The sequence below is a fragment of the Leiobunum rupestre genome, chromosome 8, assembly GCF_980474605.1.
Source record: "Leiobunum rupestre chromosome 8, qqLeiRupe1.1.hap1, whole genome shotgun sequence".
NCBI classification, from domain to species: domain Eukaryota; kingdom Metazoa; phylum Arthropoda; class Arachnida; order Opiliones; family Sclerosomatidae; genus Leiobunum; species Leiobunum rupestre.
In genome coordinates, this window is record NC_143391.1 from 24,845,720 (window position 1) to 24,863,025 (window position 17,306).

At 36.5% G+C, this 17,306-nt stretch overlaps 1 protein-coding gene across 1 annotated transcript; it reads left to right on the plus strand.

Annotated features, from left to right (window-relative positions):
• Window positions 1-4,099: 4,099 nt before the first annotated feature.
• LOC149932855 (neuropeptide CCHamide-1 receptor-like) lies at window positions 4,100-12,158 on the plus strand. Its single transcript, XM_090155750.1, has 6 exons — window positions 4,100-4,289; window positions 5,302-5,468; window positions 9,430-9,638; window positions 9,740-9,958; window positions 10,037-10,092; window positions 10,485-12,158. The coding sequence occupies exons 1-6, from the start codon at window positions 4,132-4,134 to the stop codon at window positions 10,756-10,758; spliced, it is 1,083 nt and encodes a 360-aa protein (XP_090011876.1). The 5' UTR covers window positions 4,100-4,131; the 3' UTR covers window positions 10,759-12,158.
• Window positions 12,159-17,306: the final 5,148 nt, after the last annotated feature.

Here is a 17,306-nt window from a genome sequence, read left to right on the forward strand (position 1 = left end):
ATCGATTGAAAGGACTTCCGCTTCTTATCGGGCTTTTCATCGATTCGAATATCAACTGTAACACTGTGGCGTCATCTCGCAACATTTCAAGGCGATGTTTCTCGATGAACACGAAACCAACAATATTTGAAACCCTTCTTAATAAATCATTCTGGAAATAATAAAAAGGGCTACTTTATAAATATGGAACAAAAAATAGTAATAAACTTGGCCGTTCAAGCTGATGCGCGTATTTTGATAGGTCACGGAATGTGAACTCTTACAACAACAAAAAAACGCGTATTTCTGAAAGATATCTATAATAAATTACCTTTTATTCCGATCTGTCGAATATTTTGGCCTCGCCTAATTTTCATCAATAAGCGGACCTTGTTCTAAATTGTTACAATCCTTAGGGCAGTATGTACATATTTACATAATAAAACGACCGGCCAAGACTATGCCTTAGGGTATATTCATAATCATATTTATACATTTAATAATCATCATTTAATCCCTTTAGTAACGATTAAATTATTCCAATCACGATTTATCCATTTTAATTATGATTTAATCATTTTAATCGCGATTTATCCATTTTAATTAAGATTTAATCATTTCAATCGCGATTTATCCATTTTAATTAAGATTTAATCATTTCAATCGCGATTTATCCATTTTAATTAAGATTTAATCATTTCAATCACGATTTAATCATTCGAATTTCTATTCAATCACGATTTAATCATTCGAATTTCTATTCAATCACGATTTAATCATTCGAATTTCTATTCAATCATTTCAATCACGATTTAATCATTCGAATTTCTATTCAATCACGATTTAATCATTCGAATTTCTATTCAATCATTTCAATCACGATTTAATCATTCGAATTTCTATTTAATCATTTCAATCACGATTTAATCGTTCGAATTTATATTCAATCATTTCAATCACGATTTAATCATTCGAATTTCTATTTAATCATTTCAATCACGATTTAATCGTTCGAATTTATATTCAATCATTTCAATCACGATTTAATCATTCGAATTTCTATTTAATCATTTCAATCACGATTTAATCATTCGAATTTCTATTTAATCATTTCAATCACGATTTAATCATTCGAATTTCTATTTAATCATTTCAATCACGATTTAATCATTCGAATTTCTATTTAATCATTTCAATCATGATTTAATCATTCGAATTTGTATTCAATCATTTCAATCACGATTTAATCATTCGAATTTATATTCAATCATTTCAATCACGATTCAATCATTCGAATTTCTATTTAATCATTTCAATCACGATTTAATCATTCGAATTTATATTCAATCATTTCAATCCTGATTCAATCATTAAAATCCTGATTTAATCATTTCAATCACGATTTAATCATTCGAATTTATATTCAATCATTTCAATCACGATTTAATCATTCGAATTTATATTCAATCATTTCAATCCTGATTTAATCACTTCAATCACGATTTAATCATTCGAATTTATATTCAATCACGATTTAATCATTTGAACTTAGATTTAATCATTTGAACTTAGATTTAATCATTTGAACTTCGATTTAATCCTTAAAATCACGATTTAATCCTTAAAATCATGATTTAATTATTGGAATTTCTATTTAATAATTTCAATCACGATTTAATCATCCGAATTTCGATTTAATCTTTTCAATCACAATTAATCTTCTAATCATTCAAATTTATATTAAATCATTTCAATCACGATTTAATCTTTTAATCATGATGTAATAATTTAATTATAAGTGTATTCAAGTAATCATGATGTAATAATTTAATCGTGACTTAGTTCAAGTAATTATAATGTAATCATTTAATCATGAGTTAATTCAAGTAATTATGATTGAATCATTATTTAATATTTTGAGGGTCTTTAGTGGTCTCCCACTCGCGACCAAATAATCTTTAATCGTTATAGCATGTAATTAATAATTTAATTATTTTTACTACCTAATAAGAAAATAGCAAAATAGACAAGGTAAATTATTAACAGCATCAGTCTTGATTTTGGAGTAAATCTTTCTTCGTCGGTAAGAAATTAATATTCATAAATTTCGCCAAAGATTTCCCCCCAGAAAAGCTCTTATCTTCGTTAATTCAACACTTAATTGAATTTATAAACTTTCCAATCTTTTCAAGAGACAATAGCGCGCACTTTCTTCGAGGAAGCTATTTTTGGTAAAAGCGTAAGTTAATTAATTACTGGGATAAAGTAATTAATTAACTTAGGCTAAAATATATTAGGAAAACATTTCGCGAGATTTTTTCCTTTAAATGCAATTTTGGTACTGTGATTGTAAAGCCTAGTTTACACTGGGCATAATGCTCTAGAGAGCGGGAACGGTAGAATTTCAAGTCACGGGAACAATTTCCACAAAATAAGGAAAAATTTCGTTTGTCAAGGCTTAGTTCAACCTTATACATTTTTACCGGTTGTCACATATTTTTTTTTTATAATTTCTTACTTCGAAAGTAATTTTAATCTAACGTTTTCTTGTTTATGTATTTTATGTGTCTCAATAAGTTTTTAACAAGTTTTTATTAGACCAATTTTTAGAAACGTGGTGTCTGAGAAAAACCTTATAGACTTTGTTTCGCGTCAAAACATGGGCGCCATTGTGAGAAACCCACCTCATTTATCTGTTACGTTTTTTTAAAACAAAACTTTGTAGGCAGTAAAAGGAGGATATGTCAATGTTGTGTTATTATGCCATTTATAATATTCGTCTATTTTATATTCGGGTTGGTCAAAATATCTAGGTCACCTTCGCTATATTCAAAATATCGACCTTCTGGCTGGTGAGTTGAAAAATTAAATTCTTTAAACAACCGTGATAGCGGTGTTACCGATCGTGGTTTGTACAAGATGGCGTCGCCTCATTTTGGTCTATTGGCCACTGCTCAAAATGTAATGTTAGCGGTGGCGAAAAATAGTAGCTTCAAAGCGAACAGAAGTTTCGCCTTCGCCGTGGAAACGAGGCTTAACAAGGAATGGGAAAATCGCTGCGGGTATTACGGTAGAAACTAATCACTGCACCGGTTCTTTTTTGACCTTTTCAATATCGCCAATGGGGTTTTACTTCAGATAACGTCCGTAACGGCTGTTGTTGTTTGTGTTCGTCTCTTAATTCTAAAGGGTCGACTATATATCCATTTTGTTCCAAGGGGTCAACTTTGCGAATCACGAGATTTAATTTTAACTTATGCCCTTATCTAAATTACAGACATTTATGAATATAGAAGTTAATATTTCTTTGACGTTAACGCTATTCGGAAAACGAACTGAAGTGTGAAAAGTCGTTGCGTATAACTTTGCTAAAAGCTCTTAATAATAGAGTCTCTTTCATTTGAGGTATCGTACTTACAGCGTCATTTTAAATTAACGGAAATAAACTTTACTTAAGTACAGGCCTTATGCCACTGAGCGAGACCAATGAAATTTTCTGTTATAATTTAAAGCTTCTCGCGATCAAACCACTATTGCCAACAAAGGAATTATTGTACAAAGTTCGAGATAATGTAGGATAGACAACTACTTCAATCAACAATAAATCTCGCTTAAAGAGGAGGACGACGATGTACCTAAATTTCCAAATTCATTTCAGTGACGAAGCGACAAATAATTCCCTTTTCCGTATGATGTAGATTAGCGTTCCTCGAAATAAATTTCCTTTTATAAATTTTGACGGTCGAGACGTCCCTGACAAAAAACTTGACATCCGGACAGTTATTGTATTACGATTAAGTAATCATCAGTTATACTAGACTGAACCCAGAAGTAATTATTTTTTAAATTTTCCAAACGAAATGAAAAGGACAACCTTCCAGTTAATTTAGGACCTCCCGCGTTAGAAAGATCTGCTGGAAAGGACCTAACGCGATCTGCTGGCCCATACGGCTACGACACAGATTGGAAAAAAGAATAGTTTTACTGACGTAAAGGTTCTGAGAGAGAAAAAAAAACTAAGAAAAGAATTTTACAAATAATCCATTTGTTTTTTTCGGTTCTTTCTTTTCCGTAGATCGATGTCGTCGGTTCAATTAAGAAGCGTGTCGTCTTGTTCTTGAAAGAGACTCCATTTCTTTGTCGTCCAACAAGATGCTGATAAACGAGTCTCTATCGAATGATAGCGAGCTGGAATACGTTCCTTACTACAGCAGACCGGAAACGTACATCGTGCCAGCCATTTTTTTGGTGATATGGGCCGTGGGAACAATCGGAAACGCGACACTTATTTTCATCTTTTTACGGAACCGGTAAGTCGAGCCCCGAAGTGCTTAGCTATACGCGTAGCCTATATAGCTTCTTTTAATTGCCCTCCCAACCTTTTTGTTCGTGTCGTCTCAAAGAACTGATTCCATTAGCTTCCTGGCGTAATTCAGCTAGTCCGCCCCTTCCTTCTTAAGATTTACCCTACAAGTTAACAACCGTCCCTTTATACATTTCCGCGTTGTTAACGTGTTGGTTGCACGAAAAATCGATAGTAATTAATTGAATGCGGGCTTGTTTTGAAGCCCAGGACGTTCTCTTTCCAAAAATGTCATTGTCGAAACAAATTTCCCACCCTAAGTGTATTAACTTTGAGTCCGAAACTGACCTTTTTCGCTCCTCAAAATCCTGAAATTTTCGGCCAATTTATCTCCTCCGTAGCACGAGCAATTTGGGGCAAATCAAAGCTGTAGTTTTATTCCTAAAATAGAAGGAACTGAAGTTTAGGGATTCTGTTTACTTGTAGAAGTTTTCAAACCAGAGTTTTTTTAATCATAATATTAGGCTTATTATCGAAATAAATTTTTTTTTGCGCGCGCGACCCGACGTTTTATGAACAATTTTCAAGGAGCCTTCGGTTTCATATCGTTTTTCTACTACGTAGGCTTGTGTATGCCTATTTTAATTACTACTGCGTAGGACTTTTTCCTGGGTGTTAAATCAACCCGCTTTTAATCCCAGATGTAAAGAAATGTATTACAGACAATTAGCCAATGATACGCTTCGCATTTTCTGACGTCATGGGTGCCGAGAAGAATTTTAGAAGTCTGGAAATTCGCCGAAAAACTCGATTTCCACCATTTCGACTTCTTTTTATAATAATTCAAAGACCACTTAACCGATTTTGATGAAATTTTCTATACTTGCTATAAAATTTTTGCTCTTTCTAATGAATCATTAATTAGCCATAGCTAAAGTTTCGTGCAACCAACACTTTAAAAAACGATCGCTTCTAGGTACTAATTATCGACCGTAAATTCCGCAAACTATATCTTTCAGTTCGATGAGAAACGTACCAAATACGTACATAATGAGTCTGGCATTGGGCGATTTTATGGTGATGACCGGAACTGTACCATTCATCAGCACCATATATACCTTCGACAGCTGGCCCTACGGAGAATTCATCTGCAAGATCTCCGAGTTCATCAGGGACATTTCAATCGGTAGAGCGCTTTCCCTTTCTCTTGATATACAGACTATCATTAGCCGTTCCCCGTGTCTCTGCCCTTCCCCCGCCGGACATTTGTCCAAAGAAAATAAATCGAAAAGCTTATACGGCGATGTCTTATCGAAACGGCTGATTATATGTCAACATTGGTTAAAGAGTGGAAATGCAATATGTAGGGACTTTTCGTCGCTTCTTCGGCGAGTGACGCGAATCGGGAAAATGTACATTAATACCGATATCTTACTTTATCTTCCCTCTTTTCTAAATAATGAGGCGCTAGAGTCCGTGAAATGGATTTTCTACATACGATGTTCGATACCTCCTTAACGTACGTGTTCTTTATTCTTGAGCGTCTTATTTTTAAATTTAAGATGCGGCGCAATTGGAGTATAGCTGGTAATCTGCAATTTAAAAGCTGAAATGTTTTTCCTCTACTGGAATGATATTTTAAATTTGTCCTATACCTACACCCTACCGAACATGTATAAATAGGGTAATTATTATTCATAATAAAATAAAAACTAATCGCGACCGAAAACTTTCGCAACGCCCCTTTGGTTCGCCATTGAAACCTAGATTGGTAGCCGCTAAAGCAGACGCTATTAGTTTTTACTCATCATTATTCGTTAATTTGACTTTATAAGTAATGATACGCGAATTTTAATATAATTTTTGCATCGTTTGCTTATATTTTGATAAGTTCATTTAAGGAAAAACGTTCTTATGACATAGGCGCTACCGCGGAGAAGTTAGCGCTTAGCCACCTTGACTCGTTTCGGTCGCGAATAGTCAGATTAGAGTTACGTTTGTTTTGCCAATAAAAACATTCAAACGAAACTCTTGTTTGAATAGGGAGTCTTCGGATCTTTTTAGACCAAAGAGGACACTAGACTCGTCTAAAGAGTCAAATTGGTCTTTGATTTTAGAAACAGTGCCGGCGTTAATTACAAAATACGACAAAATATCAGGTATATTTTTTTCCATACCACTTCTCTACCATTAGTAGAGAGAGGACCATTTTAAACCTTCGAGAAATAATTAAAACGAATCTAGATATTTTGAAGTTGGAAGTAGAATATAAGGTTTCTTTCCGCTAACGTATGCAATTATGGAATCAGGCTTTCCTATCGACCTCAGCTCTCCGTCTTTGAATACGCGTGGTCATTATCTTATTCAAAACAGCTTCTAATTGTCGCCGTAATGAACACAGTCGGTTCTCCATTTGAGAATTCGCTGGCGGAATCACCGCAATGACCAACGACGACCCATTAATGGACGCATTTACAATTACTATATTCGCGAAAAGCACCCTCCCCCCCCCCCTTCCCACGCCTGCACGCGATGTTTTCAAAAAGCCAATCTAATATATTATTCTCGCTTATGCGCACCCGAGAGTCTCCTTACAAAGGTATTTGAGTCTTCTTTTCCCCAGGATAGTCACTTTTATGGTAAGGTTGCCGTACCGCACGAGCGGTCTTGTTTCTCTTCGCCGACGCGGGGTGGCGCTCCAAGTATACCCGGGATTTTGATTCGAGAAAACCTTCTTTTTTTAGTTGCAGCGGAGAAATTTGCCTTTTAATCTAATCCCCGCGGGAGTGTTGAAAATTCCCGTATTTTTAAAGGGGAATATTTCGAATAAAATTCCGTCGACCTATGAAATAAGGCGCACCGATCTACGTTAGCCTGAGAGAGAGAGAGCACGTTTTTTTTTAATCTTTTTCTTTTGGTTTTACTAAATTCAATTGTAATCCCAGTTCTGAGTGAGAAGCCAATGCGAAATTTATTTTATATTCGATTAGAATCCAAATGAATTTATTTCTTCTCATTTTGAAATTTTTAAGTTTCTTTTTTTCAACTCGTTGTATTAGTTAATTTTTGGGAACGCAATTATTGATGTACTTAGCTATTTCCTGAAAGGCTGAAACTAATACATAAACTAATTGTATTATACCTATAAATATAAACGGAATATTTGGAAAATTATGAATTACAAGTTACAAGTAACATTAGTATCAAACAATTAATGTTCCTTCATTTTCTGCTAAGTATAGTTCAACGGGGGGTGACTATGGCACGCCATCCCGGTCAAAATTAAAAAGAAAAAAAAACGGAGTTTTTCGTTGAAAAAAAAAATTCGGATATTTTTAAAAAAAAAAAATATTTTAAAATATAATTTTGAAAGAAAAAATAATAATTTTGAAAGAAAAAAAAATAATTTTGAAAGAAAAAAAAATAATTTTGAAAGAAGAAAAAAATATTTTTGGAGGAAAAAAATATTTTAGCTATAAATGAAAAAGTGCATATACCACACTAGAGAGCTGCAGAGCAGTGAAAATAGCAAATCGTTTCCGCTCCGTTTTGTTTTCTGGTATGGTACATATGTCCGTTTCCGCTCCGTTTTCTTTATCGCCAATTATTTTTACCGTATATTATAATCCCATGACAGTATTAGTAGTCCCTGCAAGCGTAAAGTAGAGCCACCTATGTGTGGTATAGAGAGCTGCAACGGAGCGGAAATTATTCCGTTTCCGTGGACTCCGTTCCGTTCCGCGGCGCTGGAACGGAATCGGAGCAAAAACTCCAAATATTAAAGCAACGGAACAGAATCGGATACAAATTTAAAAAAATCTTCGTCACGGAACGGAATTGGAGTACGAGCGAAATTCCGAAAATGGGGTTAAAAGAAGCTTCGGTCTTCTCCAACGAGTGGGCTAGTGGCTTCTAGGCTAGGATGCTCTCTGCTAGGATGGTGACGGGGTAAAGAAAAAGGGGAAGGGGTTCTTTTTCATTTCTCTTAGCTGCTGATTGGGTCCAAGGTTAGTAAATTTTAGGCTATAAAAGGTTGCCTCGATACGCTGTGGTTGCTAAGGGCTAAGGTTGGTATCTTCGTTGCTAACGAACATCATGACGTCACTGAGATGAGATCCTATTGAAAACCAATGGGATCTAATCTGGGTGACGTCAGCAACAGACGAATTTTGGAGGCAATCCAAAAATTCTTTCAAACCGTTTCTCGATCGAGACCCCCTTGGATTGGGTCTCCCACTTTCTCAGACAGTAAGATCATAATCCCCTTTTTTCCATCCCCCTTTTTCACGGGCTCGTGGGAAACGAAAATGCAACTTGCACCTTCTTTCTCTACGATTACGTTACGTAGATTGGTGCGCAGTATAGTACAAGTTACAAACTGCTGAAAACGGACGAAAATAATAGGCGATAAACAAAACCGATCGGAAACGAACGGAAATAATTGGCGATAAAGAAAACGGAACGGAAACGGACGGAAATAATATACGGTAAATGAAACGGAGCGGAAATGAACGGAAATAATATACGGTAAATGAAAGGGAGCGGAAACGGACGGAAGTAATAGGTGAGAAAAAAACGGAGCGGAAACGGTCGGAAATAATAGACGACAAAGAAAACGGAGTGGAAACGGACGGTTATTATGGACGAGAAACAAAGCGGAGCGGAAACGGACTTATGTACCATACCAGAAAACAAAACGGAGCGGAAACGATTTGCTATTTTCACTGCTCTGCAGCTCTCTAGTGTGGTATATGCACTTTTTCATTTATAGCTAAAATATTTTTTTCCTCCAAAAATATTTTTTTCTTCTTTCAAAATTATTTTTTTGCTTTAAAATTTTTTTTTTTTCAAAATTATTTTTTTTCTTTCAAAATTAATTTTTTTTCTTTTTCAAATATATATATTTTTTTCAAAATAATTTTTTTTCTTTCAAAATTATTTTTTTTTTCAACAAAAATTATATTTTAAAATATTTCTTTTTGGAAAAATATCCGAAGTTTTTTTTTTCAACGAAAAACTCCGTTTTTTTTCTTTTTAATATTGACCGGGATGGCGTGCCATAGTGTGACCCCGTGAGTCACCACGCCGGGTGAAACCACCTTAGTGACGCCACTGTTTCTAAATACATGACTCGTTCTCGCAAGCAGGGGTGACGGTTTTAACTCTGACCATGTTGAGTGTGGATCGTTACTTCGCCATTGTCCTTCCAATTCAGAAACACACTGGTCGAAACGCCAAGACTTTTACCGTCATCGTGGCCTTGAGTATTTGGTTGGTATCGGTCATTTTAGCTTCGCCCGGAGCCTACTACTCCTTTATTCTCGAAGTCAACGTTTCCAGCGACAAGGTTATTGAGGTTGGCAATGATACTTCTCTTACGCGTTGATTATGGCAGCATGCTTTTCCTTGAATTGGTGTTGGATGGTACGGTTAACCTATCTTTCGGTAATTTTATAGGTGTGCTATCCCTTTCCGGTAGAAATGGCTCCTTGGTATCCGCGCACGATGGTACTCATCAAGTTCTTGGCGCTGTACGCCATCCCGTTGCTCATCATTGGTTCGTTCTACGTCCTGATGGCTCGCTATCTCCTAAAGGCCTCCCAGAGCGAGTTGGGCAAGAACGAGACGCACCGGAAGCAAATGAAAGCCAGGGCCAAAGTCGCGAAGATCATCTTGGTATTTGATTAAAATTATCTGGAAACGCAATTAGGCAACGTGTGGAATAAATAATTTAACGTTGATTTTTTTTGGAAGGTGTTTGTGGCCATATTTGGAACTTGTTTCTTCCCCAATCATCTGTTCATGCTCTGGCACGTAAAAAATCGACTTTCTATTAAGCACAATTTGTCTCTCTGATAACGTTTTCGTTTTGTGGTGTTATTTTGCACTGGGTTTGCACGATGGTTGGTGTTGGGCAATTAAGAGTCGCGTTCCGTTGACGAAGACTCTAAAGCGACAGTGATCGATCATGTCAATGTTTTGACATTGTTTACGCGTCGTAATCTGTTACAAACGAGTAAGCTATAAAACTATATAATTGAAAAAGATGCCGTTAAATAAATAGAATTAAACGATTGATGAGCGCTTCAAAAATTTCCTCGCAATGTCGAAACATTCTCTAAGACGTTGTCGCCGGGGTACCAGTCTCTTCTGAAGAAATGAAATGTGCCCTTTTTAAACGAACCTTTCTCATAAATTAAAGGTTTTACTTCCATCCGAATCCCATGGACGACTATAACTCCTTTTGGCACATCTGGAGAATATTCGGTTACGTCCTGACATTCGCCAACAGTTGTCTGAATCCCATCGCCCTTTATACCATCAGCGGAGTCTACCGAGGATACTTCAAACGCTATTTGTTTCGGTGCTGTTACCGCAAGGCCATCAAAGGTTCCAGCAGTCCCAGGACTTTAAACGGACGCAGCGTATCGGCCAGAAGCTCAACGCGCCTGACTTACAGCGCGACGCGAATTTGAACCTACCTACGCGGCTTTTACGGCCCGACGTCTCTTCTAATGGATTTCACTCCGCACTACGTACAACATTTGCCAAATGCGCCATTCGTGGCGAGAGTGCTAATAACGAGACGACGCAAAAAACGCGTTTTGGAAAGTCATGTTTGAGCGTCGAAATTCTTCGGAGAATATGTTTTTCTCGCGACATAAACGTTTCCGAGCTTTGGCTCAATTTCGTTCCGCCACAGAATATAGAGAAAGTACGAACCATCCAAAAGTTGACCCCGGCATTCCGAAGGAGATCGCGTATTCCCAGTCACGTCGCGATAAAGTTTGTCCTCGGAACGTTTTTCTTCAAATTAAATTAAGTCGTGGAATCGCCATTAGCGCGTCCAATGTTATGAGACTCGATCTAAAACTTTCGTTAAAGTTAAGAAGATTTTACAACGCGACTACGGTTATTCGCATTCCGGAGACGCTGCGGGAGGAATGAAGTTAACGACCCGTCGTCGCCGTAAATTACACCGTACCTCGACTACGAAGCTTATTTTTAGTCACGTGGCTTAATGAAGTGTGACCAGGATTTAGGGGTCAATACCCCTCTTCCCTTGGGGTGAACGGCGTCAACGAGAGAAGAGCCCAGCACCCCCCGCAGCCTCTTATTAGAAGCGGCTATAGCGTTGGCAATAAGGAAATTGAAGAGCGTCCCTCGATTTCTGTCGGTCAAGGATATAAACTGAGCTTCCGGAACATTTCATCGTCGCGACTCAGACGGCGCCTCCGCGAATCTGGCTTCTATCCGCTTATTGGAAGCCGCGATCTATATCGCTTCTTAAAACGAAGTTATAAAAGAACGAACCATTCTGTTTCCGCAAAATTGAGCCGGACTCGCGGGGAGTTCGATTTAACGTTTTCCCCAACAAGGTCCCTGGCGTGGTTTTTAGGGTCTTTTCCACTAAGCTTCATCCTTAACTCGTTTTGACTCGAGAACGGGAGACTATCGTTTTATCCACTCGCGCTTGTCCCTCTTATTCAAATTCGAAAAATACGGGACATACGGTCGTGCCAACGCTATACATCTTGGGACTTCGCGAAGTGAAAAATAAAAGTTGAGAGAACTCGAAAATCTGCGAAAACATTCCGGCTCCCTGCAGCCTTCAAAAATTGGTTTTCGATCTTTTTGACGCCTTCTTTGTTAAAGAGTTTTTGACATTCCCGTAAAGACGGAACTCTTTGAGTTCGGAGACGCGCGAAACCCCGCGTCTCGCGTGTCTTTTATCCATTTATTCCCTCCGTTTACGTCTCCCTTTTCGGTCCTTAGGGCAGTATCAATATATTCCTAGTCGTGAAAGTAAGACAATTTCATATTCCTCGCCCGAAAAAAAATATTATTTTTGGATAATGCATTCTTTGGAAATATGTTCTCTTATTTTGAACTAAATATAGTTTTTTATTTACAAAATGTTTATGTTTCAATGTGATAGTAACTCGCGACGTTTCTGAAATCTTGTACATTATACCATATTCTTACGTATATAAAGGTGTATTTATATAATTTACCACTTTCGTTATCACGTTAGAAAAGTTATTAAGTTTGAGCGGTAACGATTCTCTCGTTGTTGGCGAGAAAGTCTCGGGCAGCCTTCTGTTGTTGAAGTTTTTGGCCTTCCATATTTTAAGGCGAGTGTTTCGCTTCGTATAATTACTTCCACACTCTGTTGAACCTTTCATTTGGAATTAAGGCTTAACGCTCAGTTGTGTCGCGAGCAATAAGATGTTGTTTATCGTTGAAACGTATACCTACAACGCCTTTTACCTCGCCCCGGGACCAGCGAGGTAAGGTGACTAATTTCCATTTGTCGCTAGCCGTCGCTTCTCGTAAAGAGGGAGCGAAGTACCTCTGTTGCCAATTCTACTATAGCTTAAGTAATTTTAGGGGGCTAACAACTATTTTCCGTCGTTAAGCCTTTACGATCTGACTAGATTCACGACCCCATTTGGTGCTCTATATATATACTTTGTTTTCAGCTTAGTTGTTCATCGCTTCGAAATTATAAACACGTTTTAATGAAAACCCTAATTACCTTATCACCCCTTCCTCGTTACTTTCACAACATTAATAAATAAATTTTTAAAATATTAAAATCATAAACTTTATTTCTTGAACCTTTAATTTTTGTTATATGAAATTTTGATTACAATAAATTTTTACAGAATTAGGTTCGTTTTAGGTCAAACCCCAGTAAAACTCCCCTACATATTCTCCGGCGTACAGCGGTACAGCCCTTGATAAAGGATGGTTCGTTCTCGTTCGTTTCCCTTTATATCTCTAGGTAATGCCATCAAATATTCTCCGTGATAGTCTAGGCCTATTAAAATAATTTTCGAAACAATCCTTAGATAAAACTTCCTATTAATATTTGCTACGTTAAAAAATGCTGTCACGTCGTTATACCATAAGCGTATAATATATTTCTTATGATAATCCATTAGGCGGTTGATGTTTATAGCGGAAGTATATATTTTATTTTTTAAGCTCAAGGCAGTTTTTAAATTTTACTACCAAACCGAGGAAGCATACACCATATAACAGCTGAAAATAGTGCGTGTATATTACTCCCTCTGACAATGTGAAATTTTTTAAATACTTTACACTGATTTATAAACTATTATTTTTCTATGAAATTAACAAACGTATTTTGACAAAACACGTTTCTATATAATTTAATGTACGGCCTAGACACTTTTCTTTTATTTACTACTATTTCTACTTAGAAAAATCATAAGGTTAATTTTTAAGAGCTTTTTTTTAAACATGTCTTCATGGTTGTTCGTATAAATTACATAGGTAAAATTAATTGTTGTTTTTATTTTAAACATTAGTTGGGAGTTACAAATAAGTAAACAATTTAATATGCGCGACTCAAAACAATAGCAGTGAAAGTGCTTTTGCTTTCTTTGAAATTTTAACGCTTCACCTTCGCGTATTAAAAAATAAATTTGTGAGCTCGAAGAAATCGAACTTTACCTCGTAAGGCTTTTTTTTGTTTCCTTAAAGCTTACCTTTTTTCGTTGGCATCTTTTGGGAAGGTTCCCGCTCTTACGAGCTTCGCTTATTGTGCCATTGTTTAAATCTTTTTTTCCCGCAAAGTTTCTTTTCGGCGCTGCTATTTTTATTTTATTTTATCGTGTTAAAAGTTTCGCGGTTTTTTCGAGTTATGAAAACAAAGCGAAATAGCGACTCTCTTCCTTCTCAGATTGAATTCGTGTCTCGAGAATTGAGATCGCTCGCCTGGCCGGCTCAGGTGTTCCGAATAAGACATTTTCCAATAAAGATATATTCACTAGCTAGCTTTTCTTTTTATAACTTTTACTCGGATTCGAAAACGTCTATTCTAGTAATCTACTTGGTTCGTTTAATACATATAAATTGCCAAATTTCGGACTCCTGTTGGTTTTATAGATTTTCGTCGACAGTTAGTTTTGTTTTGGGACTGGCTACGCGAAAATACATTTCGGCTGGAGGAAATGCGTCAGAAGAAAAACACCTTAATATATCTGATATTAGGACCTTCTCCAGTGGCGTAGCCCAGGGGACACAGGGGGCACGTCCCCCTTGAAACGTATGGTTGTATCATATGTAACACAATCATAACTATGCCATAAAAGCATTTTCTTTAATGAAACCGCAAATTATGTAACTTCCAGCTCCGTGATGAAAAACGCGTGGCCATCTTTACTGATGGGAAACTTAAGTTAGCGAAAAATTTCCCGCAGGTTTATAATTTCAACAATCTGTACTTTAGCTCGTACCTCGCGATCACGAGATTTCGTTACTTTGGTAACCTTTTCAATAGCGCAAGGATTATAAGAATTTTTTAATATTTAGTTCCCGTGAAACCAGGTCTCATTGAAATTTTTATCTATAGAAGAGTTATAAAGACGAATACTTATGAGTAATTACGTTACATATGGTTGTACCTTAAGTCTATAATATTATTCTATAAGTTTGTCACTTTGGGGAATATTTTACTGACGCGCGGTCAAAGGCTACGTGTGGCGCGGTTGCAAGCGGACGCAAAACGGTGACGAAGCCCGTAATGTAGTCTGTCTTGTGAATAGCTCTCATTAAAACTTTTGCGAAGTATAGGAAGTGTCACACTTATGTAATATATTATACACTTATGGTTGTATGTATAATGGCTTTTGTTTTTTTATATTATTTCAGTTGTTTAAGAATAACGTCTTGTAAGAAAAAATCCTAAAGATCGTATCAATTTAGCAGGTCAAACAATACCAGTTCATAATTTTATTACACAATTAAGTACGTACATGTAAAACATCCTAATTTTAATAGAAATTGTGTTAATTTAACCCAGAAACGTTATGAGCCGCAATTGTATTACTTTTAAATCGTAATTTGTAACGCTAATATTTTATGGGCGCTGCGATCTTGAATTATTTGTTGTAATTACCTAACTCCAAAGCAATCTTACGAATCCCGGGAAAACGATGACGTCAATCATTCTTACTTCCGGTTACGAAAAACCGATAAGATATGAAGAAATCTTATAAATCTCGCAAAATTTCTGATTAACTCTAGATACGTGACATTTGAAAGAAATTCAAAATAAGAATCCTCGATTGTTTTTACATTTGGCTCGCTTACATCTTCATAATGTATACAGTTTTAAATCGTATTGCTGGGTGAGGGGAATATTAAAGATTAACTTTATCTAACTGATTAGATAATTACGACCTGCATAATCAGATCAGTTGGCGTTGGAAGCCCTACTAGAGACAACCTAGTACTATTTTATATGACTATTCGAATCGAAAATCGAAATCTTAACACCTCTTAGGATCAACATATGAAGTTTTATCGCTTTTTACCTCTCCGAAGGGACTATGTCCCCTAGGAGGGGTTATACAATCACCGTGTCTGTCTGCGGGTCTGTCTGTGGGTCTGTCTGTCTGTCTGTCTGTCAGGCCTGCGAACGCGTTCGCATTTTCGGTGCAAAGTGTAATCACTGCGTGCGCAGTTTCTCGAGATTTCTGCGTTCGCAGTTTCTCGAAGGGTTGGCAAAACCACCGTGTGACGGTGAGCGTTAACGGGAGGGTAGACCCTGTGGGTGGTCCACTTTGTTAGTTTTTTTGTTATTTATTTACGGGTATTCTTAACGACCTATATATAGTTGTGTTAATTCAAAGGAGATAATTTAACGTTAATTGCTTTAAGAGCTGGCGGTTAGTCAAGTGGCTCTCTGTGCTTTGTTGATGGTAAGGTTTTTGCTTCTTGTAAATATATTTGGTGTGGATATTTGGATATCTACGATTTCTAACGCAGTCAATGATTTCCTGGGTGTGCGAGTCATTATATGATATTGGAAATTGGACGGCATTGGTCTTTTTCATGCGGTATGTGTCACAACGTCAACTGGAAGTCTACGAGCGTTGAAATAAAATGAGCGTTAAAGATGCGGCAAGTATTTCTTAAGCGAGAAAAATACAAATACCATCTGTAGATATTTCTTTCATTAAAATTTGCTTAGTATTATATTCAACTGATAAACATGTACTGTAAAAAGGGTTAAATTCAATTGTGCATTGTTTTAGTAAGTCTAACTCGCTGTTGTAACTACTTAATTTATAATATTCTGAATAAATTAAACTCGATTGTTTCGTCTCAATTATTTAAATTAAAATTAAAATTTTATACCGGGCAGGGTTTGAACCGAGAATACGTTTTTCGTAAATAACTCTGAATTGCGGAGATATCTTTGGGGGTCGTGTCGAGAAATTAATACCACTAGGGACCATTCTTCCGAGGAGAGGTATATTTTGGCTTGCCAACTTGTTATTATGGGTTGTAGGTGGACATTACGATTGACGTGGTAAAAAATAACGTTTTATATTTTTTGTGGTGTTCGTGGAAGAGTCGCATTAGCCGACAATAGCTCTTCAAAAACTCGGGGAGCCATTTCCATACTTGAACGAAAGCATTTTGAAGGCCTGCCGGACCCTTAAAAAGGAACAAGAGTTCTACACCATAAAGAGCTTTTCTCGGTTGAATTTGTATCTCCTTTATTATATTTCTACCTTTTATACTACAAATCAAGGTTGTCAGATATTAAAAGGTTAGACACGCGAGGGTCACCTAGCATTTGATATTAGTGTCGCGTAAGTTTAAGTAGGAATTTATTGAAAGGCACAAAAGAGACCTTTCAAAGTACCAAAACTGAATAAATGGAATGGAAAAGAATGACAAAGCGTTTTTATTCCAAAGTTTTTTATATCATCCCAAGGCAGTATTATTTCGACTTTATACCATTGTAATACGACTGTATTCTAGGCCAACTTGAAATAGGAAAATTCGATGCAACTTTTTTGTCTAATATACTCAAATGGTTACGCTCTTCAGTTTGAAAAGAAACGATATTTTTGGTGTATTTTCACCGTTTTCAGATTAACCCTCACCTAAAGCTATCTAAATCTATTGTAAAGCCCAGTTCACATTATACAATTATTTGGGCCACTTAACTGTATCCAACTAATTGTAAGCAAGAAAA